The sequence below is a fragment of the Myotis myotis genome, unplaced genomic scaffold (assembly GCF_014108235.1).
Source record: "Myotis myotis isolate mMyoMyo1 unplaced genomic scaffold, mMyoMyo1.p scaffold_m19_p_5, whole genome shotgun sequence".
Taxonomy (NCBI): Eukaryota; Metazoa; Chordata; class Mammalia; order Chiroptera; family Vespertilionidae; genus Myotis; species Myotis myotis.
In genome coordinates, this window is record NW_023416357.1 from 40,251,200 (window position 1) to 40,276,922 (window position 25,723).

The window sequence follows — 25,723 nt, forward strand, 5'->3', positions numbered from 1 at the left end:
CCCCGCCCGCTCCCCACCATCACAGCTCTGCCCATGCCCAGGCCTAATGCTTCTGACCGAAGTGTCAGACCTGGGCAGGGGACCTCTCAGTTCTGGTTGCAGGCTCCGATAGCCGATAGCCACTGGGCACCTACATATGCAAATTAACCGCCATCTTTTTTGGCGGTTAATTTGCATATCCCGCTGATTAGCCAGTGGAACTCATAGTGAAGGTAGGGTCAATTACCCTGTTTGTCTATTATTAGATAGGATGTGACAGTTATCACACAAAGGATAGGGGAAGTATGTTCAATGTTCATATATTTTATATGAACTATTACAATATTAACTCTAAAAAGACTGGAATATTAAAGATGCGTATTGTAATCCCTATACTATCCACTACAAAATAATGCAGAAAAGGATACAAAAAAACAAATGAAGCTCATAAGGGACAATTAGCAAAATGGCAACCTAAATCTGACTACTTATATTAAGTGAAAATTAACTAATCAGCCCAATTAAAAGGCAAAGATTGACAAAATGCATAAAACAGCAAAAGTGCCCTAACTGGTTTGGCTCAGTGGATAGAGTGGCAGCCTGCAGACTGAAGGGTCCCAGGTTCGAATCCGGTCAAGGGCATGTACGTTGGTTGTGGGCACATCCCCAGTGGGGGGTGTGCAGGAGGCAGCTGATGGATGTTTCTCTCTCATCGATGTTTCTAGCTCTCTATCCCTCTCCCTTCCTCTCTATAAAAAATAAATAAAACATATTTTTTTAAAAATAGCAAAAGTGTATGCTGTCTACACGAAATACATTTTTTTAATTTTTTTTATTGATTTAATCGAGGGAGGGAGAGATAGAAACACCAACGATGAGAATCACTGATCAGCTGCCTCCTGCACACCCACTACTGGGGATTGAGACTGCACAATTCAGGCATGTTCCCTTGAGAATCGAACCCAGGACCCTTCAGTCCACAGCTCGACGCTCTATTCACTGAGACAAACAAACTGGGGCCTGTCTGTGTCGTTATATTTAAAATATATTATGGCTGAAACTGGTTTGGCTCAGTGGATAGAGCATCGGCTTGCGGACTGAAAGGTCCCAGGTTCAATTCCGGTCAAGGGCATGTACCTGGGTTGCGGGCAAATCCCCAGTGGGAGATGTGCAGGGGGCAGCTGATCGATGTTTCTCTCTCATCGATGTTTCTAACTCTCTATCTCTCTCCCTTCCTCTCTGTAAAAAATTAATAAAATATATTTTTAAAAAAATAAAAATAAAAATAAAATATATTATGTGTAGGAGAGAGTGTGAGAGCGTGAGGGAGTGATAGAGTGTGTGGACGTGTGTGGAGTGTGTGTGTATGAGCCAGGGACAGTTAGATTCTGCAAGTCTTCTAAGGGGCTGCTAAACAGGGCAGTCTTAGACGGCAGAACCCCGCTCCCTGCACGGACACTCCTGGGCGGCCAGCACGGGCACAGCGACCACGCCATCTTGGGAAACAGAGCTGCTTGAGACTAGGATCCTGGTCTCGGCACCACCCAGTCTGGTCTCAGACGCAAACCAGGAACCTGCAGCCACTGGGGACAGAGACCTGCAACCAGAGCTACAGACCCACGGACACCAAGAGTCCAGAAATCCCTGCAGCAGATCCATGAGTAACAGAGCCCATCCCCCTCTCCGCAGGCTCGCGGGCAGTGCCATAGTAACTGATAGACCCACCCCTTGCCCGGGCCTCAGGGCTGCTACAGGAACCTTAGCCTGGAAGTGCGCAAACACCGGGAACTGGTCCTGTGCGGCACTGGCTACAGGTGCCCTGGGCTGGGAGCTAACGCGTGAACACCAGGAACGGGTCCCGCGTAGCGCGGGCCCCGGGACCCCGATTCTCCAGGCAGGAGGCAGCACCAAGCACCAGTGACTTGACTGTGTTTCTTATCACCTGCACCTGGGATCCCTGATTCCCTGTGCATTCATACTAAGAGCCAGTGACTCCAATTCTTAGTGCATGGGCACACAGGGACCCTGATTCTCAATGTGAGGCTGCACAAAACAACAGAGACTCTGATACTGGATTCTTGGGGAACTCTGACTCCTGGCACATGCTAGGGGGCTCTGATTTTCTACACACTCTAGGGGGGGGGGGTCTCTGTTTCAGCACAGTGCAGTCAGGGTCCCTGATTCTAAGGGCGTACACAAGGCCACATTGAGGGCTGGTAACACCGACTTTGAGCGAGCCTGGTTCCCACCAACCCACCACAACCACACATCTTAGCATCAGAGCTCTTCAGTAACACTAAGGTGGTGCGAAGCTCCCACTGCACACGGCCCAGGCCCACGCAACTCGACATTTGAGCCATCTGGAGATAATCAGAATGGGGAGATGACACTACCCCCAGAGGAAAGAAAATGAGGAGTCGCCAAGAAAGGAAATTAATGAAATAGAAGTATGCAACATGACAGAAAAAGAATTCAGAGTAATGGTTGTACAATTCATTCACCGGATGGATGAGAAAATCAACAACCTGCCGAGGCCGGTTTGGCTCAGTGGATGGAGCGTCGGCCTGCGGACTGAAGGGTCCCAGGTTCGATTCCGGTCAAGGGCATGTGCCTGGGTTGCGGGCACATCCCCAGTGGGAGATGTGCAGGGGGCAGCTGATCGATGTTTCTCCCTCATCGATGTTTCTGACTCTCTGCCTCTCTCCCTTCTTCTCTGTGAAGAATCAATAAAGTATATTTAAAAAAAAATCAACAACCTATGCAAGAATCAGGAAGAAATGAAAAGTGATATAGCTACAATCAAAAACATCATGGAAGGTTTCAACAGTAGACTAGAAGAAGCAGAGGACCGAATTAGTGAGTTAGAAGATAAGGTAGAGAAATAAGCTCAATCTGAACAGCAACTGTACACAAGTACAGAGAGTCCCAAGCAAGATGAACCCCAAAAGGCCCACACCAAGACACGTCATAATAATGATGGCAAATGTACAAGACAAAGAGAGAATCTTAAAGGCTGCAAGAGAGAAACAGAGAGTTACCTACAAAGGATCCCCCATCAGATTACCAAAAGATTTCTCAACAGAAACACATCAAGCTAGAAGGGAATGGAAGGAGGTATACGAAGTGTTGCAAAGCAAAGGACTGAATCCAAGAATACTCTATCCAGCAAGACTATCAATCAAAATTGAAGGGGAAATCAGGAGCTTTTCAGACAAAAAAAGGCTAAGGGAGTTTATCACTACCAAGCCAGCAATGCAAGAAATGCTAAAGGGAATGCTGTAAAAAGAAGAAATATAAAGGTAAGAAAGAACACGGGCACAAAAATAGAAATGACTACAAGCAAGTACCTTTCAATAATAACTTTAAATGTAAATGCATTAAATGCTCCAATCAAAAGACATCGAGTGGCTGAATGGATAAAAAGACATGACCCATATATAAACTGTCTACAAGAGACCCACCTCAGAACAAGGGACTCACACAGACTGAAAGTGAAGGGATGGAAAAATATCTTTCAGGCAAATGGAAATGAAAAAAAAGCTGGGTTAGCAATACTTATATCTGACAAAACATGAAGGCCATAACAAGAGATAAGGAAGACCACTTCAAAATACTAAAGGGATCGATACAACAAGAGGATATAACCCTTATAAACATATATGCACCCAATGCAGGAGCACACAAATACATAAAAAACCTCCTGGAAAATAACAAGGGAGAGATCAACAACAACACAATCATAGTAGGGGACTTAAACACACCACTAACATCACTGGATAAATCCTCTAGAAAAAAAATCAGCAAAGAAACAGCAATCCTAAATGACTCACTAGATCATATGGACTTAATTGACATCTTCAGAACATTTCACCCCAAAGCCATGGAATATACGTTCTTCTCAAGTGCACATGGGACATTTTCAAAAATAGGCCACATATTGGGTCACAAGCAAAGTCTCCCCAAATTCAAGAAGATTGAAATCATACCAAGCATCTTCTCAGATCACAATGGCATAATATTAGAAATAAACCACAATAAAAACAATCGAAAAAACTCAAACACTTGGAAGCTGACTAGCATGTTACTAAATAATGACTGGGTTACCAGTGAGATCAAAGAAGAAATTAAAAACACCCTGGAAACTAATGATAATAACAGCACAACAATCCAAAATCTATGGGACACAATGAAAGCAGTCCTGAGAGGGAAGTTTATAGCACTACAGGCCTACCTCAAAAAACAAGAAAAAATGATAGTCAGTCATCTAACTCTATAACTCAAAGAATTAGAAAGAGAACAACAATAAAAGCCCAGAGTGAGCAGAAGGAAGGAGATAATAAAGATCAGAGCAGAAATAAATGACATAGAGACCAAAAAAACAATACAGAAAATCAATGAAACCAAGAGCTGGTTCTTTGAAAGGATAAACAAGATTGATGAGCCTCTAGCCAGGCTCACCAAGAAGCAAAGAGAGAGGACTCAAATAAACAAAATCAGAAATGAAAGAGGTGAAATAACAACAGACCCTTCAGAAATTCAAAGAATTGTTAAAAAATACTATGAACAACTCTAACAAACTAGACAGCCTGGAGGAAATGGACATATTCCTAGAAAAATACAATCTTCCAAAACTCAATCTGGAAGATTCTAAAAATCTCAATAGGCCAATAACTATGGAAGAAGTTGAAGCAGTCATCAAAAAGCTCCCAGCAAACAAAAGCCCAGGGCCAGACGGCTTCACAGGGGAGTTTTACCAAACATTCAAGGAAGAACTAAAACATATCCTCCTCAGACTATTCCAAAAAATTCAAGAGGAAGGAACACTTCCCAGCTCATTCTATGAAGCCAGCATCACCCTAATACCAAAACCAGATAGAGACAACACAATGAAAGAGAATTATAGGCCAATATCCCTCATGAACATAGATGCCAAAATACTCAACAAAATTCTAGCAAATCGGATCCAGCAATACATCAGAAAGATCATACACCATGACCAAGTAGGATTTATCCTGGGGATGCAAGGATGGTACAATATCCGCAAATCAATAAACGTGACACATCACATAAACAAATTGAGAGATAAAAATCACATAGTCATATCAATTGATGCAGAAAAAGCATTTGACAAAATTCAACACCCTTTCTTGATAAAAACTCTCAGCAAGGTAGGAAAAGAAGGATCATACCTCAACATAATAAAAGCCATATATGACAAACCCACAGCCAACATCATAATCAATGGGCAAAAACTAATACCATTTCCCCTAAGAACAGGAACAAGACAGGGATGCCCCCCCTCACCACTTCCTGTTCAACATAGTACTGGAAGTACTAACCATTGCGATCAGACAAGAAGAAGAAATAAAAGGCATCCAAACTGGAAAAGAGGAAGTAAAACTGTCCTTATTTGCAGATGACATGATACTGTACATAGAAAACCCTAACGATTCCATCCAAAAATTAGTAGACTTAATAAATGAATTTGGCAATATAGCAGGATATAAAATTAATGCCAAGAAATCTAAGGCATTACTTTACACCAATAGTGAACTTGCAGAAAGGGAGACTAAAAAAGCAATCCCATTTACCATCGCACCAAAAAAATTAAGATACCTAGGAATAAACTTAACTAAGGAGGTAAAAGACTTATATGTGAAAAACTACAGGACACTGAAAAAAGAGATAGAGGAAGATATAAACAGATGGAAGAACATACCGTGTTCATGGGTTGGTAGAATCAATATTATCTAAATGTCCATACTACCCAAAGCAATCTATGGATTCAATGCAATCCCCATTAAATTACCAACAGCATATTTCACAGATCTAGAATGAACATTTCAAAAATTCATCTGGAATAAAAAAAGACCTCGAATAGCTGCAGCAATCCTGAGAAAGAAGAACAAAGTAGGTGGGATCTCAATACCAGATATCAAGATGTATTACAAAGCCACTGTTCTTAAAACAGCTTGGTACTGGCACAAGAACAGACATATAGATCAATGGAATAGAATAGAGAACCCAGAAATCGACCCAAACAACTATGCCCAATTAATATTTGACAAAGGAGGCAAGAGCATACAATGGAGTCAAGACAGTCTCTTCAATAAATGGTGTTGGGAAAATTGGACAGATACATGCAAAAAGATGAAACTAGACCACAAACTCACACTATACACAAAAATAAACTCAAAATGGATAAAGGACTTAAACATAAGACGGGGAACCATAAAAATACTAGAGGAATCCACAGGCAGCGAAATCGCAAACATATGCCGAAGGAATTTCTTCTCTGATAATGCTCCTAGGGCAATGGAAACTAAAGAGAAAATAAACAAATGGGACTACATCAAAATAAAAAGCTTTTGCACGGCAAAGGAAACCATCAACAAAACAACAAGACCAACAACAAGAAGACACACTGCATGGGAGAACATATTTGCCAATGATATCACCAATAAGGGTTTAATCTCCAACATTTACAGGGAACTCATGAAACTTAAAAGGAAGATAAACAATCCAATCAAAAAATGGGCAATGGACCTAGACAGACACTTTTCGAAAGAGGACATACAGAAGGCCGAAAGACATATGAAAACATGCTCAAAGTCACTAATTATACGAGAGATGCAAATCAAAACGACAATGCGGTATCATCTCACACCTGTCAGACTGGCTATCATCAACAAATCAACAAATAACAAGTGTTGGAGAGGATGTGGAGAAAAAGGAACCCTTCTGCACTGCTAGTGGGAATGCAGACTGGTGCAGCCACTGTGGAGAACAGTATGGAGCTTCCTCAAAAAACTAAAAATGGAACTCCCATTTGACCCAGTGATCCCACTTCCCAAGAAGCCAGAAACACCAATCAGAAAGGATATATGCACCCCTATGTTCATAGCAGCACAATTCACCATAGCTAAGATTTGGAAACAGCCTAAGTGCCCATCAGCAGATGAGTGGATTAGAAAACTGTGGTACATATACACAATGGAATACTATGCTGCGGTAAAAAAGAAGGAACTCTTGCCTTTTGCAACAGCTTGGATGGAACTGGAGAGCATTATGCTAAGTGAAATAAGCCAGTCAGAGAAAGATAAATACCACATGATCTCACTCATTTGTGGAATATAGAGAACAACATAGACTGATGAACAGGGGCAGATCCAGAGACCGAGAAACAGCAATCAGACTATTAATCCCCAGAGGGAAAGTAGGGGAGGGTTGGGGTAAGGGCAAGAGATCAACCAAAGGACTTGTATGCATGCATATAAGCTAAACCAATGGACATGGACAACAGGGGGATGAGAGCATGAGTGGGGGAGGGGAGGATGGGGGTTAATGGAGGGGATGATGACACATTTGTAATTCCTTAACTAATAAAGAATTTAAAGATAAAAAAAAATTCATCAAATGGTATATTTAAGATTTGACATTTCACTGTATAAAACTTTATCTCAAAGAAAAAACTATTGAACTGTAATTAATGACATTTATGCTGAGGTCTTTAGTGGTAAAATATACTGTCTATAACTTTCTTTGAAATATATCAACATAAAGATGGATTGATTGATGAACGAAGAGATTGTCAAATGGGTAAATGTGAAATAAGATGAAATAAATATTGGTCTCTATCTTCTGGTTTTTGACACAGAGCTCCAAAAACCAGTGTATACAGGGGTGCTAGAATATTTTGTTCTAATATTTAGTTTTTGACCCATTTCCCTGGCCACTGCTACTTCTGTACATCTTTCATTTTATCATCAGCCTCTCCCAAGTTCAGTGTACCATTAGCTTCTTTCAGCTTTTGACCTCATTTTCCACTCAGATATGAGGTGCATAGTAACAATGCCCAGGCAAAGGCAGCAAGCCAGCCTCAGGATCCATCCTTCTCTGTAATGCCACTGCACACAGCCTACCCGGTGGGCCCCAGGCAGGCATAATCACTGAAGATGAAATATAATGCTCTTCTCTTGCTCCCTCCACTTCCCACTTCCCTGGGAGATGATGTTGAAGAGTACCTGTGCAGGAAAATTACCTGGAAGCTTTTTGTTTGAGACTTGCCTTAGACTCACTTGACCATACTTTCATAGTAGTAACTAATCTAAAACTACAAACCACTTTCAAAATAACTGTGGGTGGTAACCCCAACTTACCAGCATAACTTGGTTGATTAACATTTCCTCCTTTTTCAATACAATGATGAACAAGATGAAAGTCATTGAGAAGAGCAGCCTTATACAGTAAATTCTCTCCAAAAATGTTTCTCCGGTTAATGAGAGAAAGAGGTATGCTATTCATCTTCGTTTTTTCTAAAAAGAGGGAAGGAACAAAAGAAAACAAAATATAATAATCCTTATTTGAAAATCAGGAGGAATACAGATGACACAGTGAATCCAGTCAACGGAATAGATATACACTGTATTATGAAAGAGTATTTCATCGATTAACCCAACTATAACATCTACATGAAATAAGGTGAAGGAGACAAACATTAATTTGAAGTTATAAATCATCTGAGCAGTTTATGTTGATTGAAACCCATGAAAGGTGCATATATGAGAAGATTAACAGATTTTCCTTTTTTTAAACCTTTATTGAGAATAAGTTTTTAATTTCTTGCTCCCTCTCTTCTCCTGGCACAACCATGATGTGCATGTTGATACACTTGAAGTTGTATCTGAGGCTCCTTATACTATCTTCTTATTTTTGGATTCTTTTTTTCTTTTTGTTGTTCTGATTGGGCATTTTTGGCTTCCTCATATTCCAAATCGCTGATTTGATTCTAGGCATCATCTATTCTACTGTTGATTCTTCATTTCAGTTAGCGTATCCTTAATTTCTGACTGGTTCTTTTCTATGATTCCAATGTCCTTTGTCATGGTGTTTTAAGTTTCACTAAGTTACTTGAATTTCTTCCTAAGTTCCTTGAGCATCCTTATAACCATTGTTTTAAACTCCATATCTGGTAGTTTGCTTGCTTCCATTTCATTTAGTTCTTTTTCTAGAGATTTCTCCCATTCTTTCACTGCAACATGTTTCTTTGTCTACACATTTTGCTGCTTCTCTGTGTTTATTTCTATGTGTTAGGTAGAGTTGATATGTCTCTCGGTCTTAATAGAGTGGCTTTGTGTTAGGTGTCCTGAGGGTCCAATGGCTCATCTCCTCAGTCACCTGAGCTGGGCACTTTAGGTGCATCCCTGTGTGGGCTGTGTGCACTGTGCTGTTGTAGTTGAGCCTTGACTGCTGTTGGCATCACTGGGAGGAATTGACCCCTAGGCCAACTGGCTGTGAGGACCAGCTGTGACTACAGCAGAAGAGCTGCTGTGCAGAAGTTGACATGGGGCCACCTGGCATAAGCTACAGAGTGATCTGCAGAAGGCTGCTACTTGTTTTGGGTTTGGAGGTACTCAGGAGAGGCCAAGCTCTGAACTAAGGCAGGCTGCTACTAGTGCTAGGCCTGGTACCACTTAGCAAGATATATGGGGTGTACTTAGGTGGCTGCTTCTTGTTTGAAAGATTTTAGGAAAGTCTGAAGAGAGGAGAGTTGTATGGAAAAGCCACTGGAAACGGCTTGAATGAGCCCCCAAGTTAGGTAGGGTAGGATCTCAGGGAATCACCAGGATGGGATGAAAAGTGTGAACCCAGTCGATGGAGACTCAGATATGTCACCACCTGTCAGTTCTGTTGGGGAAGGGCTCAGCAAAGGAACAGTGGCTCTACCAGCACTTTTGTCTGGAAGAAAGCTTCTCCAGAAGCTTTTGCACTGATGCCAGACAATTAGTTACTCCCTTATGTCCCTGGTTCTTTTCAAGCTGCTGCCCCAATGAGGTAGCTCAGAGGGAGTAAGTCCAAATAAGTTAATGAGTGGGCCCTTTAAGAGGAACTGCCTGGGACTCCAGCAGCCTCCATGTCACTCAGGCACAATTCCTGATGGTTTTTACAGCCTGAAGTATGGGGACTTCTCTTCCCAGCTCTGGGCCCTGCACTAGGGGTCTGTTATGGTGCTGGGACAGCTCACTTTTCAGGGATGACCTCTATAGCCAATATATCCTTTTTATGTAATTAATATAAGTCAGACATCTAAGTTTTAAAAGGGTTCTAAAACTATTCTCTCCAATAAGTATAGAAAAAATAGCAGCCTATGAGCCAAAAGTTCAGGATCAAGTCCTAATTATGCTACTGATGAGCTGTGCATAGCTGGGAAAAGTCCTTAACCTACCTCCTTGAATTGCCGCATCAGTAAAATGAAAACGTTGAGATAGATAATCTTTAAATCTTTTTTAGTACCAGAATTCTATGTTTCTGTAAGTAACTACTTAAAGAAATAAAATGTTCCTCACCTTTCTGTCTCTTAATATTTCCATTTTTCCAGATTTGTTCTTCACTCTTCAGTCTGGATGAATGCATATTCTTCCTTTTACCTTCAATCATTAAAGCAGTACCCTGCATTCTTGAAAAATACATTTTTTAAAAATTTATTTTTTAAAATTATTCTCATGTTCTCTATAACCACTCACAGAGAGCCATATCAAATTCTGACTAAATTTTTAAAAGTCAAAGGTATTTTACTGAGCTGTTGTCAAGCAGCACAGCAATTTTAAATAAGGAGATGGCTCCTGAGAAAACAGTGGATAAATCTGTGGCAGGTATGCTAGTCATTATAGTTTCTAGCCTATTCTTTGTGGCACCTGTGTGCTTCTCTCCTTTAGGGGAAGTCACCTGCAAGTGTATTCTGAGTCTCTTGCCCCTCACTCTCCAAGTTGACATGCGACTATCCACTCTATTTACCTTCTAGGGAAAAAGAGGCAGGCTCTTTGCAAGAAAAAGAACTTGCCATGTGGTATGGCACCGATCAAAAGCTACAAAATATTGGCATAAAAGCAGACATGCAGATAATAGGAAGCCTGGAAATAAACCTAATCATGCATCAATTAATTTATGATAAAGGAGCTAAGAATGTGCAATGGAGAAAAGACAGTCTCTTCAATAAATGGTATTGGGAAAACTGGACCGCCACATGCAAAAAAATAAAACTGCATCATGATCCTACACCATACACAAAAATTAGCTCAAAATGGATTAAAGATTTGAGAGTATGACCTAAAACCATAAAGCTCATAGGAAAAAACATAGGGGTAAGCACTTTCACACTTGTCTTGGCAATTATTTTTTGAAATTAACACCAAAAGCAAAGGCAACAAAAACAAGCAAGTGGAACTACACAAACCTTCTGCAGAGCAAAGGAAACCATCAATAAAATGAAAAGGCAACCTACTGAATGGAAGAAAACATCTGCAAATCATATATCTGATAAGGGGGTTAAAATCCAAAATATATAAACATACAACTCAATAGCCAATAAAATATGATTTAAAAATGGGAGAGGTCCTGGCCAGTGCAGCTAAGCGGTTGAGCATTGACCCAGGAACCAAGAGGTCACCAGTTCAATACCCGGTGAGGGCACATGCCCAAGTTGTGGGCTCGATCCCCAATAGGGGACATGTAGGAGGCAGACGATCAATGATGTTTCTCATTGATGTTTCAATCTCTCTATCCCCCTCTCTTCCTCTCTCTCTAAAAATCAATTAAAAAAACGTATTTTTTTAAATGGGAGAGGAACTAAAAGGACCTTTTTCAAAAAAAGACATCCAAATGGCCAATGGATGTACATGAGTTATATGTAAAGGTACTCAACATTACTAACCATCAAGGAAATGCAAATCAAAACCACAATGAGATAGCACCTTATACCTGTGGAGTAGCTATTATCAAAAGACAAGAAATAGCAAGTGTTGGTGAGCAGATAGAAAAGGGAATGGTTGTGCACTGTTGTTGGGAATATAAATTGGTGCAGCCACTACAGAAAACAGAACAGAGTTTCCTAAAAAAAAAAATTAAAAATGAAACTACCACATGATCCAGCAATTCCGCTTCCAGGTATTTATCCAAAGGAAACAAAATCACGATCTTGAAAAGCTATCTGCACCTTCATGTTCATTGCAACATTATTTACAACAGCTAAGACATGAAAAACAATCTATATTGTTGGATGACTTGATAAAGAAAATGTGGTATACATATAGAACAGAATATCATTCAGCCATAGAAAGGGGGGGGGAAAAAAACACCCTGCCTTTTTTTTTTTCATTGATTTCAGAGAGGAAGGGAGGAAGGGAGAGAGGGAGAGAGGGAGAGAGGGAGAGAGGGAGAGAAGGAGAGAGAGGGAGAGAGAGAGAGACAGAGAGAGACAGAGAGAGACATCAATGATAAGAGAGAATCATTGATTGATCGGCTGTCTCCCACAAACCAGGCATGTGCCCTTGACTGGAATCGAACCTGGGACTCTTCAGTCTGCAGACCAATGTTTTATCCACTGAGCCAAACCAGCTAGGGCAAAACCTGTCAATTTTTACATGGATGGACCTTGTGGGTATTGCTAAGTGAAATAAGTCAGACAGGGAAAGACAAAGACCATATGATCTCCTTATATATGAAATCTAAAAAAACCCCAAACTCATAGATACAGAGAACAGATTGGTGGTTGCAGGATCAGTGGATAAAATGGGTGAAGGTGGTCACAAGGTATACACTTCTAGTTATAACACAAATAGATCTTTGTATATGGTGACAAATAGTGTAGTTTCATTTTTTGTATGTGGTTTCCAATTTTCCCAGCATTGTTTATTGAAGAAGCTTCATTTTCTCCATTGTATGTTTTTGGCTTCTTTGTAAAAAATTATTTGTTCACATTTATTTCTGGGCTCTCAATTCTGTTCCATTGGTCTATGTGTCTGTTTTTCTGCCAATACCACTGCTGTTTTGATTAGTGTCTCAAACTAATTGTAGTATAATTTGAAGTCAGGGAGTGTGATACCTCCCACTTTATCCTTTTTTTTTTCTTTCAGAATTGCTTTGTCTATTTTGAGTCTTTGTGGTTCCATACAAATATGGTGATTTTTTTTTTTAGTTCTATTTCTTTAAAAAATACCATTGGGATTTTGATGGGGATTGTATTTAATCTGTATATTGCTTTGGGTAATATGGCCATTTTAACTATGTTGATTCTTCTAATCCATGCATATAGAATATCTGTCCATACCTTTGTATATTCTTTAATTTCATTTAATAATGTCCTGTAGTTTTCAGTGTATAGGTCCTTCCACCTTTTGTTAAGTTTATTCCTAGCTATTTTAAATTTTCTTGCAACTGGAACTGTTTTTACCATTTCTTTTTCTGAAATTGTATTATTAGTATATAGGAATGCAATAGATTTTTGTATATCAATTTTGAAAGCAACAAATGAACAAACAAGAAAAACCAATATACAAAACTCATAGGCACAGACAATAGTATAGTGGGAAAGGGAGGGGTAGTAAGAGGTAAAAGGGGACAAATATATGGTGACAGAAGGAGATCTGACTTTGGGTGGTAAACATACAATGCAATACACAGATGATGTATTTTAGAATTGTACACTTGAAACCTATACAATTTTATTTACTAATGTTCACCCCAAAAAATGTAATTAAAAGTTGAGATATACGCATAAATAAGTCCAGCCCTGCCGGTGTGGCTCAGTGGTTGAGCATTAATCTAGGAACCAAGAGGTCACGGTTCAATTCCTGGTCAGGGCACATGCCCAGATTGTGGGATTGATCCCCAATAGGGGGTATGCAGGAGGTAGCCTATCGATAATGTTTCTCGCTCATAAATGTTTCTATCTCTCCATCCCTCTCCATTCCTTTCTCTCTCTCTCTCTCTTAAAAAAAAAACAAATTTAAAAATACATATATATATAGATAAGTCCTGGGGATATAATGTACAGCAGTGACTATCCTATATAATGAAAGGCTAATATGAAAACAGACTGAACAGTGGAACTGGAACAACTGAACAACTGGTCACTATGATGTGCACTGACCACCAGGGGGTGTGCACGGAACATGGCGGGCGTCAGTCGCGGCGGAATTGGGGAGCAGGTGAACAGGGGCACCAGGCCAAGGCTGGGCACTGATTGCTGTCATCAGGACAAGCCTCTGGTGGTTACTGAAAATTCTTTGCTCCCAAGTGCTGTGGTCCCGCCTGGTGCTCACACCTGCTGCCAGCGCCAGCCCCACTAGCACCCGCTGCTGGCACCGGAGCCACCACTTGCACCCACTGCCAGCACCAGCCCCGCTCACACCTTTAGCCAGTGCCAGAGCCTCCACTCACACTTGCTGCTGGCACCCAGCACCAGTCCTGATCTCTCAGCGCCATCAGCAGGTGCAAATGGCAGCTGCCGGCCCTGATTGCCCCTGAGGGCTTCTCCACCTCCCCCTGCTCCTGAGGGGCAATCGGGGCTGGCAGCCACCACTCACACCCACTAACATCACTGGCTCCACTTGCACTCGCTGCTAGTGCTGGCCCCAATCGCTCCGCACCGTCAGCGGGTGCAAGCAGGGCCGGCGCCATCAGCACATGGGAGCGGTGGTGGTGGGATTGGGGCAGCAGGCAGAGAGGGGACCAGTGGTCACAGTGGGAGGGGCCAGGCAGGAGCATGGAGGATAGGCCAAGACTCGACCCTGTGCCTACCGTAGCCTCGCGGCCCACCGTTACTTTCAAGGTGCACAAATTTGTGCACTGGACTCCTAGTAGTTAATAATACCGCATTGGATTTTTGAAAGTTGCTAAGAAAGTAAATCTTAAAAGTTCTCATCTCAACCCAAAAAACTGTAACTATGTATGGTGATGAGTTATCTAAAACTTACTAAAAAAAAACAAAACAAAGAAAATTAGTGTTAGACTGAAATACAAGTCTCCATTACTTTGTCTTAAAAATAAAAAAGTAAAAGAGACACTGGGGGAGAAACCAAGATGGCGGCATAGGTAAACACCGGAAACTGCTGCCTCGCACAACAACTTCAAAAATACAACGGAAAGACAAAACGGACATCATCCAGAACCACAGGAAGGCTGGCTGAGTGGAAATTCTACAACTAGAAGGAAAGAGAAAAGCACACTGAGACTCAGAGGAGCTGCGGAAGTAAAGTGCAGAGGTACGGAGGCTCGAGTGTGCGCAGAGAGGGGCTGGCACCTGAGGACATGGCTGTCTTTTTGAATCGGGAGGGAGTCACAAGCCCCTGACTGCTCTGAACTCTGGTTCCGGGAAGTCTCTGGGGACCCAGGACTCATACGGGGAGAAACTGGACTGTCTGGCAGCAGGCAGAACTCGGAACTTGAGGGCGGCTTTCCCTCAGAGGTGCTTGCAGCAATTACCGGGACACTGAGACTCGGGGCCCCTTAGAGCAGGGCTGAGGATCAGCCATAGCTGCTTGCTCCGCCCTGTTGATTCCCTGAGACCCCACCCCACCCAGACTGTGGCAGAGGCTTTTGCATATGAATGCCCTGGCCCTTTGCAATCTGAAAATTACCTAACAAATTGCAGCTGGCCAGACAGACCCAGAACTTCCAAGAGAAGGTCCAAGGTCCCACTGCAGCTTGCACTGCTTCACAGCTGGGCCTCATCTGGGCACCTCCAAACTCCAAACAAGGAAGGGAATCTGCAGATCTCTTCGTAGCCCCTGCTGGGTAGCTTCAGGCAGAGGCTAGATTAGCACCTCCTTAGATCCAAGAGCCAGTGTACCACTGAAGCAAGTCTTGCCCCAGAAGGGTGTCTTTAGCACAGAAGTTCTCTCACTGCAGACACAGCTGATTCTCAAAGCCAATTGGCCTGGAGGTCAATTCCTCCCAGTAATAACTACAACAATCAAGGCTTAACTACAACAAGACTACAACAAGACTGTGCACAAAGCCCACAAAGGGGTGCACCAAGAGTGTCCACCTCAGGTAATTGGGGAGGCTGAGCCACTGGGCCCTATAGAACACCTAGCACACAAAGCCACTCTACCAACACAGGGAAGCATAAAAAATGTGGAGACAAAGAAACAGGTCACAAATGACAGAAATGGAGGAAAGCAAATGACTGGATATAGAGTTCAAAACCACACTTTTAAGGTTTTTCAAGAATTTTTTGGAAACCGCCAATAAATTTAGTGAGACCCTGGAGGATATGAAAAAAGACCAACTAGAAATATATTAAGCATACACTGACTGAAATAAAGAATAATATACAGAGATCCAACAGCAGACAAGAGGATCCCAAGAATCAAGTCAAACATTTGAAATACGAAGAAACAAAAAATACCCAACCGGAAAAGAAAAAAGAAAAAAGAACCCAAAAATATGAAGATAGTGTAAGGAACCTCTGGGACAGCTTCAAGCGTACCAACATCCGAATTATAGGGGTGCCAGAAGAGAGAGGGCAAGATATTGAAAACCTATTTGAAGAAGTAATGACAGAAAACTTCCCCTACCTGGTGAAAGAAATAGACTTACAAGTCCAGGAAGCGCAGAGAACCCCAAACAAAAGGAATCCAAAGAGGACCACACCAAGACACACCATAATTAAAATGCCAAGAGCAAAAGACAAAGAGAGAATCTTAAAAGCAGCAAGAGAAGACTGTCAGTTACCTACAAGGGAGTACCCATATGACTGTCAGCTGATTTCTCAACAGAAACTATGCAGGCCAGAAGAGAGTGGCAAGAAATATTCAAAGTGATGAATACCAAGAACCTAAAACCAAGATTACTTTATCCAGCAAAGCTATCATTCAGAATAGAAGGTCAGATAAAGAGCTTCACAGATAAGAAAAAGCTAAAGGAGTTCATCACCACCAAACCAGCATTATATGAAATGCTGAATGGTATTCTTTAAGAAGAGGAAGAAGAAAAAGGGAAAGATAAAAATTATGAACAGCAAATACATATCTATCAACAAGTGAATCTAAAAATCAAGTGAGTAAAAAATCTGATGAACAGAGTAAACTGGTGAATATAATAGAACCAGGGGCATGGAAAGGGAGTGGACTGACAATTCTTGGGGGGAAAGACTGGACAAAAATCGTACACCTATGGATGAGGACTGTGGAAGGGGTAAGGGCAGAGGGTGGGGTGGGAACTGGGTGGAGGAGAGCTATGGGGGGGAAAAAGAGGAACAACTGTAATAATCTGAACAATAAAGATTTAATTTAAAAAAAAATAGACACTGGGGGGTAGGGGAGGTCAGGGGAAGATCAAGGGGAGAAAAAAAAGAGAGAGACATATGTAATACTCTTTGCAATACTTTAAGCAATAAAACAAAATTTTAAAAAAAGAAAAGAGTTTTCTAGCTTAAAAAAAAAGCAACTGCAAGATAAAAATTTACCAATACTAAAAAGTAAAGTTCTTTACTTGGGATAACTATACACTGACTCAATGTCCCAAGCATAGATTTATCTATAAGGTCTGTAGCATACCCGGTAGATAAATATAATTTCATAGCATACCTGAAAGTCTCAGTTGAAGAGTTTTTTGCTTGACTCTCACAGCCAAGTATTGTGGGTAAAATCTTTTCTGGTATCTTATACATGTCATCTTTGTGCTTTGTATATTTGCCTACTTTAATTCTGGATGATCTCCTTAACACAGATGGAGGGTCCCGGTCAGAGCTATTTTCCACTGGATTTGAATTCCTCTTATTATTTAGTGAATCAGAAAAGATTACATTTTGATCAACCAATGTCTGCAATACAAATGGATTTGGATCTTCTAGAGTCTGTAATAAAATATAAATAAATACATATTCAAATAATTACAATGATACAAAAATATTAAAACTAGGAGAAATAAGTTTTATCTTGTCCTTTGAGTACATAAAAATGCCTCTTACAAGTTGAAAGTATAAAAACCCAGACATATGTGAATATAATGAAAATGTATGTAATCCTATATAATAAAAGAGAAGCATGCAAATTAACCATCCCTCTGCTATGCTCAAGCCACGCCCACAAGCCAATCAGGAGCGAGTAGACAAATTAACCCAACTAAGATGACGGCAGCCACGGAGCTGGAGTAAGCAGGAGGCTTGGGTTGCCCCTGGTGATGGAGGAAGCAAAGCTTCACACCTTCCCTGGCTGGCCCTTGGCTCCACTCAAGGCTACAAAGTTTCAATTATAGAAGATAAATAAATCGCAGAAAAAAAAGAAAAAAAGGAGGGGCTGGGAGCTTGGGTCTCCTGGGGGCATGGCCAGCCTGAAAACGGCCATCAGCTCCTCACCCAGGCTGGCCAGGCACCCCAGCAGGAACCCCCACCCTGAAGGGGCTGTGGACAGCCTGAAAACAGCCCTCAGCCCCTCACCCAGGCTGGCCAGGCAACCCAGTAGGGATCCCTATCCTGAAGGGGTGTGGCCAGCCTGAAAACTGCCCTTAGCCCCTCACCCAGGCTGGCCACATCCCCATGGGGTGAGGGTCCCCACTGGGGGGCGTGGCCAGCCTGCAAACAGCCATTAGCCCCTCACCCAGGCTGGCCTGGCACCCAGCAGGGCCCCACCCTGATCCGGGACACCCTTCAGGGCAAACCAGCCAGCCCCCACCCGTACACCAGGCCTCTATCCTATATAATAAAAGGGTAATATGCAAATTGACCCTAACAACCGAACAATTGGGAATGACTGGCCACTATGACACACACTGACCACCAGGGGGCAGATGCTCAATGCAGGAGCTGCCTCCTGGTGGTCAGTGTGCTCCCACAGGGGGTGCTCTGCTCAGCCACAAGCCAGGCTGATGGCTGCCAGCACAGCAGTGGTGGCGGGAGCCTCTCCCGCCTCCTCAGCAGCGCTAAGGATGTCTGAATGTAGCTTAGGCCTGCTCCCTGCTGGCAAGTGGACATCCCCCAAGGGCTCCCAGGCTGCCAGAGGGATGTCTGACTGCCAGCTTAGGCCCAAACCCCAGGGAGCGGGCCTAAGCCAGCAGATGGACATCCTCCGAGGGGTCCCAGACTGCGAGAGGGCACAGGCCGGGCTGAGGGAGCCCCCATGTGCACAGATTTTTGTGCACCGGGCCTCTAGTCCTATCTAATAATAGACAAAGATGGTAATTGACCATACCTTCGCTATGCCTCCCATTGGCTAATCGGCATGATATGCAAATTAGTTGCCAACAAAGATGGCGGCTAATTTGCATACTGCAGGCAGGGCGGAACAGCATGAGCCGCCATCTGGGCCCTGTGTGCAGCCCTGCCCTTAGCCAGGACCCCCGTGTGCCGCCTAAGCCCCGCTCCCATCTGGGACCCCACGGAGATTAGAGAGCAGGAAAGTGCCGCCCACAGGCAGCACCCAGCAGGGCCTGACCCCGGGTGCCCTGGCGATCCAGTGATAAGTGAGCAGGAAAGGGCGGCCTGCAGGCAGCCCCCATGTGGGCCTGCTCCTGGGTCACCGTGGCGATCCCAGAGCAGGAAAGGACGGCCTGCAGGCAGCCACCCAACCTGGCCACAGCTCAAGGGAGAGTATAACACACAGTAGAGGCCAGGAGCCTGAGAGATCAACAGAGAGGGGCGCCTGCTCCAAGCCTCCATGGTGTGGCTGGGGGCAGGCTCCCAGCAGACACACACACACACACACAGCCTACTCTGAGCCTCCAATGTGGCTGGGGGCAGACCCCCAGCAGGGACACACACACATGGCAACTGCTCCGAGCCTATGTGGCACGGCTGGGGGCAGTCCCCAGCAGACACATACACATACACACACACACACACACACACACACGGGACGCCTGCTCCGAGCCTCTGCTGCCAGACTGTGGCCATCGGTAGGACATCCACTGAGGGCTCCCGAACTGAGGGGCAGGCTGGGCTGAGGGAACCCCACCCCCCAGTGCACGAATTTTGTGCACCAGGCCTCTAGTATATATTTAAAAGGTTAATACGCGAAATGTCCCCTCAGGAGTTCAACCAGGAGACTGGGAGTTCAATCGCTCTCTATGACATGCACTGACTACCAGGGGGTGGTTCAGAATGAAGGCCCCGGCCAGCAGCCGGCAGCTGGGAAAGGAAGGCCCTGGCCAGCAGCTGGCAGCTGGGGAAGGAAGGTCCTGGATGGTAGCCAGCGGCCAGGGAAGGAAGGCCCCAACCTGCAGCTGGAAGGAAGGCCTCACCTGGCAGCTGGAAGGCCTGATCACTGGCCAGGCCTATAGACCCTACCCATGCACAATTTGTGCACTGGGCCTCTGGTTTATATAATAAAAGAAAGTGCATATTTAAAAGCCTAAGTTAATTTTTAGCTTCTGTATTTAAATGTACACTATATTTTTTAACTTCAGAGCTATTGGGAATACCAAGTAAGTACATTTATGGAGATACACTTTTTAATGTGTTAATTTTTTTTAAATGTAAAGTATTATCATTTAGCCAAAACCGGTTTGGCTCAGTGAATAGAGCGTCGGCCTGCGGACTGAGGGGTCCCAGGTTCGATTCCGGTCAAGGGCATGTACCTGGGTTGCAGGCACATCCCCAGTGGGAGATGTGCAGGAGGCGGCTGATCGATGTTTCTCTCCCATCGATGTTTCTAACTCTCTATCTCTCTCCCTTCCTCTCTGTAAAAAATCAATAAAATATATTTTAAAAAAAAGTATTATCATTTAACCAACCCATATATGAAATAAAATATATTCTTATTATGGCTTAAAAAATATAAAAAATAAACAAAAAATAAAAGCCTAAGTTAAGCAGAATATAAGTAAAAGTTATTTTTATCAATATTCATCCTTAAAATTTAGTGGCAAACCTGGGTGCTTTTTCACAGGAAACAGGTAGCATAGACACATACAAAAGGTAGAGATATCACACTAGGCTAGATCTATGTTCTATTCAGCCTAGATATTTTGTTATTTGACAGCAGTAGTTAATGATATTTTGTGGAATAAGATAATATATAATTATTATACTGATTTTAAAAGGTTAACAGTATATTATGAATAGCTCTAACTTCCCTCCTTAATAATTCATTATAGATTTAGCTTTCATGATGAAATGTATTTTTATAAATATCATGTAAAGCTTTCCTGAATTATTTATATATCCAGATTGCAAAGCTTCTCAAGGTAACAAGATCCATATTTTTATTACACCTGTGTAAGAGTATTTAATTTTTTTGTTCTAAATCAATCTTCTTTCTAATTTATTTATTTTTTGAGTGATATATTTAATCATGGTTTCTTTTAACGTTAAATTAATAATTTTCATTGGTAATAGTTTATATGTATTGATTACAATTATCCTATCTAATAAAAGAGAAACATGGTAATTAGCGTACATCCGCTACCCTTCCCATTGGCTAATCAGGGCGATATGCAAATTAACTGCCAGCCAAGATGGCGGCCGGCAGCCAGGCAGCTTGAAACTAACATGAGGCTTGCTTGCTTCAGTGACGGAGGAAACCAACGTTCCCCGCCTGCCTTGCCGGCCTCTGAGCCTGAAGTTTGAAACATAGTTACAAATATAGAAGCTAAACAAAACCCCAGAAACCTGCTTTCAGCGAGCCGGGATCTCAGAGCTGGAGTTGATACAGTGTTCCGATTATAGAACACAAACAAACCAGATACCTGCTTTCAGCAGCAGAGGCCTCAGAGCTGGAGCCAGAGCTAAAGCTGGCCAAGAATAAAAAAAAAAAGAAAAAGAAAAAAAGGAGCAGTTGGGAGCTTCAGTCACCCGCCAGCCTGAAAACAGCCCTCAGCCCCTCACCCAGACTGGCCAGGCACCCCAGTGGGGACCCCCACCCTGAAGGGTGTGTGACCAGCTGCAAACAGCCATCATCCCCTCATCCAGGCTGGCCAGGTACCCCAGTGGGGACCCCCACCCTGATACAGGACACCCTTCAGGGCAAACCAGCCAGCCCCCACCCATGCACCAGGCCTCTATCCTATATAGTAAAAGGGTAATATGCCTCCCAGCACCAGGATCAGTGGAGCCGCGAGGCCTCCTGGCACCGGGATCAGCGTGACAGGGGGCAGCGCCCAAACCCCCGTATCGCCCTGCGGCTCTGTGTGTGACAGGGGCGGGGCCACAACCTTCCTATCGGCCCTGCTCTGTTCATGACAGGGGAAGGCGCCCCAACCCCCTGATCACCCTGCGGCTCTGTGTGTGACAGGGTGCGGCGCCCCAACCCCCCCCACAGGCCCTGCTGTGTGTGTGACAGGGTGCGGCGCCCCAACCCCCCCCACAGGCCCTGCTCTGTGTGTGACAGGGGGCGGCGCCCCAAACCCCCCCCACGGGCCCTGCTCTGTGTGTGACAGGGGGTGGCGCCCCAGCCCCCTGATCGCCCTGCGGCTCTGTGTGTGACAGCATGCGGCGCCCCAACCCCCTGATCGGCCCTGCTGTGTGTGTGACAGGGTGCGGCGCCCCAAACCCCCCCCCACAGGCCCTGCTCTGTGTGTGATGGGGTAGAGCCATAACCTCGCCATCGGCCCTGCCCTGAGTGTGACAGTGGCGGCGCTCCAACCCCCTGATTGGCCCTGCTCTGTGGGTGATAGATGGCGGCGCCCCAACCCCCTGATCCGCCCTGCTCTGTGTGTGACAGGGGGCGGTGCCCCAACTCCCCTATCAGCCCTACTCTGTGAGTGGCCGGGGGTGGGAGCTCCCCAATCCCGATTGACCCTGCTCTGTGCGTGACAGGGTACGGAGCCCCAACCCCCCTGATGGGCCCTGCTCTGTGCGTGACAGGGGGCAGCGCCCCAACCCGATTGGCCCTGCTCTGTGCGTGACGGGGTGGCACCGCAACCTCCCCATCATCCCTGCCTTGAGTGTGACAGGGGGAGGTGCCCCAACAACCCAATCGGCCCTACCCTGAGCGTGACTGAGGGTGGCATCGCAACCTCCCGATCCGCCCTACTCTGTGCATGACAGGGGGCGGTGCCCCAACTCCCCAATCAGCCCTGCTCTGAGCCCGACCAGGGGCTGCACCTAGGGATTGGGCCTGCCCTCTGCCACCTGGGAGCAGGCCTAAGCCAGCAGGTCGTTATCTCCTGAGGGGTCCCAGACTGCGAGAGGACACAGGCCGGGCTGAGGGACCCCCCTCCCCCCCGAGTGCACAAATTTTTGTGCACCGGGCCTCTAGTCTATACATATAAAACCCTAATATGCAAATAGACCAAACGGCGGAACAACTGAACAACCAGTTGCTGTGACTTGCGCTGACTCCAGGGGGCACACACAGAACATGACAGGCGTCGGTAGCAGGCGGCAGAGCGCGAAACATAGTGGGCATTAGCCACAGCAGGATGGTAAAACAGGTGAGTGGGGGCGCCAGACCAAGGCAGGGCGTCAATCGCTATCATCAGGGCGAGCCTTTGGTGGTTACTGAAAATTCTTTGCTTCCATGTACCGCGGTCCCGCCCAGCGCTTACACCTGCTGCTGTTGCTGGCCCCGCTCACACCCGCTGCCGGCACTGGAGCCACCACTCACACCTGCTGCCGGCACCCAGCGCTGGACCCGATGGCTTGGCACCATCAGCGGGTGCGAGCGGCAGCTGATGGCCCCAATCGCCCCTCAGGGCTTCTCCACACACACACACCCCCCACTCCACACACACACCCCCCACTCCTGCAGGGTGATCGGGGCTGGCTGCCGCCATTCGCACCCACTGATGGCACTGGCGCTGGTCCAAATCACTCCACACCATTAATGGGTGTGAGTGGGGCTAGCGCCATCAGCACATGGGAGTGGCAGGAGCAAGGCTGCCAGCAGACAGGGGACTGGGGGCTGCAGTGTGAAGGGCTGGGTGGGGGCGCAGAGGATGGGCCGAGACCCGCCCCTGTGCCCACAGGAGCCTCACGGCCCACAGTTCCTTTCAAAGCGTATGAATTTGTGCACTGGGCCCCTAGATAAATATAATATTCAATAAACAACCAATAATCAACAATGATTATTTAATGTCACTGGGACAAAACTCATTGCACAAACAGGCTACAGCATGGATGGACTAGAGAGCATTATGCTAAGCGAAATAAGCCAGTCAGACGAAGATAAATATCACATGTTCTCACTCATTTGTGGACTATAATGAACAACATACACCAATGAACAAAAATAGATCCAGAGACAGAGAAGCATCGATCAGACCATCAAACCTCAGAGGGAAGATAGGGGAGGGTGGGGGTAAGGGGGAGAGATCAACCAAAGGACTTGTATGTATGCACATAAGCCTAACCAATGGACACAGACACCAGGGGGGTGAGGGCATGAGTAGGGATAGGGAGGCAATGGGGAGATAAAGACACATAAGTAATACCTTAATCCAGGGGTCCTCAAACTACAGCCCGTGGGTCACATGCAAATACAAATATTGTATTTGTTCCCATTTTGGTTTTTTACTTCAAAATAAGATATGTGCAGTGTGCATAGGAATTTGTTCATAGTTTTTCTTTAAACTATAGTCCGGCCCTCCAACGGTCTGAGGGACAGTGAACTGGCCCCCTCTTTAAAAAGTTTGAGGACCCCTGCCTTAATCAAAAAAGAAAATTAGCAAACTCAAGCAATTATTCAAAGATTTCTTCTTTCTACTTTTAAAAAGTTTTTTTTCTTGAAGACTTGCTAAGGTCATGCCTACTCTATCAATATCAATCATAATTTCCTACATGTTATTCATACTACCTCATTTCAGATTAGAATACGCTAATGTTTTAATTTTCATGCCATGTTCTTGTGATTAGTTTCTCTTTTTCTGAATAATTTTTAGTCCTATTATGTCTGTTTTGAGATTTTTTTTTTACCAGAATTACATGTGGTCTTTTATCCTAGGTATGTATGTTGCAGTATGACCTTAGTATCATGTTATTTAAATCTTCCCAGGGATGTTCACAGGAGCATTTTGATAATAGCCAAAATAAAGAACAATAATCCAAATAACCATAATTAGTGAATCGGTGAAATAAATTACACACACACACAAATCATGCAGTAGAATGACATGCAGCAAATAAAAATATTTAAGTTGTGTGCTACATTTGCTGAGGCAGAAAGATAACCAAGATTATTGTTAAATTTAAAAAACAAATTATATGTTTACATTATATGTATTATAGTCCCATTTACATAAAATTATACAGACTATGCATAGAAGTAATCAGAGATACACTAAACTGTTAATAGTGATTATCTCTGGAAAGTGGAATTGTGGGAGACTATATTATTATGTATTGCTGTAATGCTTAATTTTTGTATAATGAGGATATAATACTATTTTAATCAGGAAGACAGTAATGATTTTTTTTTTAATTGTCAACAAGGAAAAGGGACTTGGCAAGTGGTAGGCCACTGCAGGGTCTCCAGGCATGATACTGTAGGCACTGTGACACCTGGAAGTATCCGCAGACACAGAATGCAAAGTTCTCCTGAAGCCAGGCATACTTTTTCCCTCTCTTAGCAGCCCAATTACATATATTTATGTCCTGTTAGGGTTAAGTATCTCATCTCCACTGTGCACCCAGGTAGACATAGTGACTTTCCTAGGTAATAGGGAAAATTCTGGTAAAGAATTCTCTCTTTCCTGTATGTAAGCAATCTAATGACATGTCTTTGCAGGTCTTCTGGGGAGAAACTGATCTATTTTAACTTTTGCCCCCTTGAAAACTCAACCCTAGGAACCTCTAAAAAGATTACTAACCTAGCTGATGTGGCTCAGTGGTTGAGTGTCGACCTATGAACCAGGTCACAGTTTGATTCTCGGTCAAGGCACATGCCAGGGTTGCGGGCTTGATCCCCAGTGGAGGCCGTGCAGGCGGCAGCCAATCAATGATTCTCTCTCGTCATTGATGTTTCTATCTCTCCCTTCCTCTCTGAAATCAATAAAAATATATTTAAAATTAAAAAAAATAGATCACTAT

At 44.1% G+C, this 25,723-nt stretch overlaps 1 protein-coding gene across 1 annotated transcript in view; it reads right to left on the reverse strand.

Moving 5' to 3' along the window:
* Nucleotides 1–25,723, reverse strand: part of ANKRD31 (ankyrin repeat domain 31) — a 139,147-nt gene that overhangs the window by 77,053 nt on the left and 36,371 nt on the right. The window contains exons 9-11 of the mRNA XM_036311078.1: nucleotides 17,349–17,617; nucleotides 10,326–10,435; nucleotides 8,139–8,294 (exon numbers count right to left, since the gene is read on the reverse strand). Coding sequence (XP_036166971.1) covers nucleotides 8,139–8,294; nucleotides 10,326–10,435; nucleotides 17,349–17,617 — 535 coding nt within the window. The remainder of the gene's footprint in view (nucleotides 1–8,138; nucleotides 8,295–10,325; nucleotides 10,436–17,348; nucleotides 17,618–25,723) is intronic.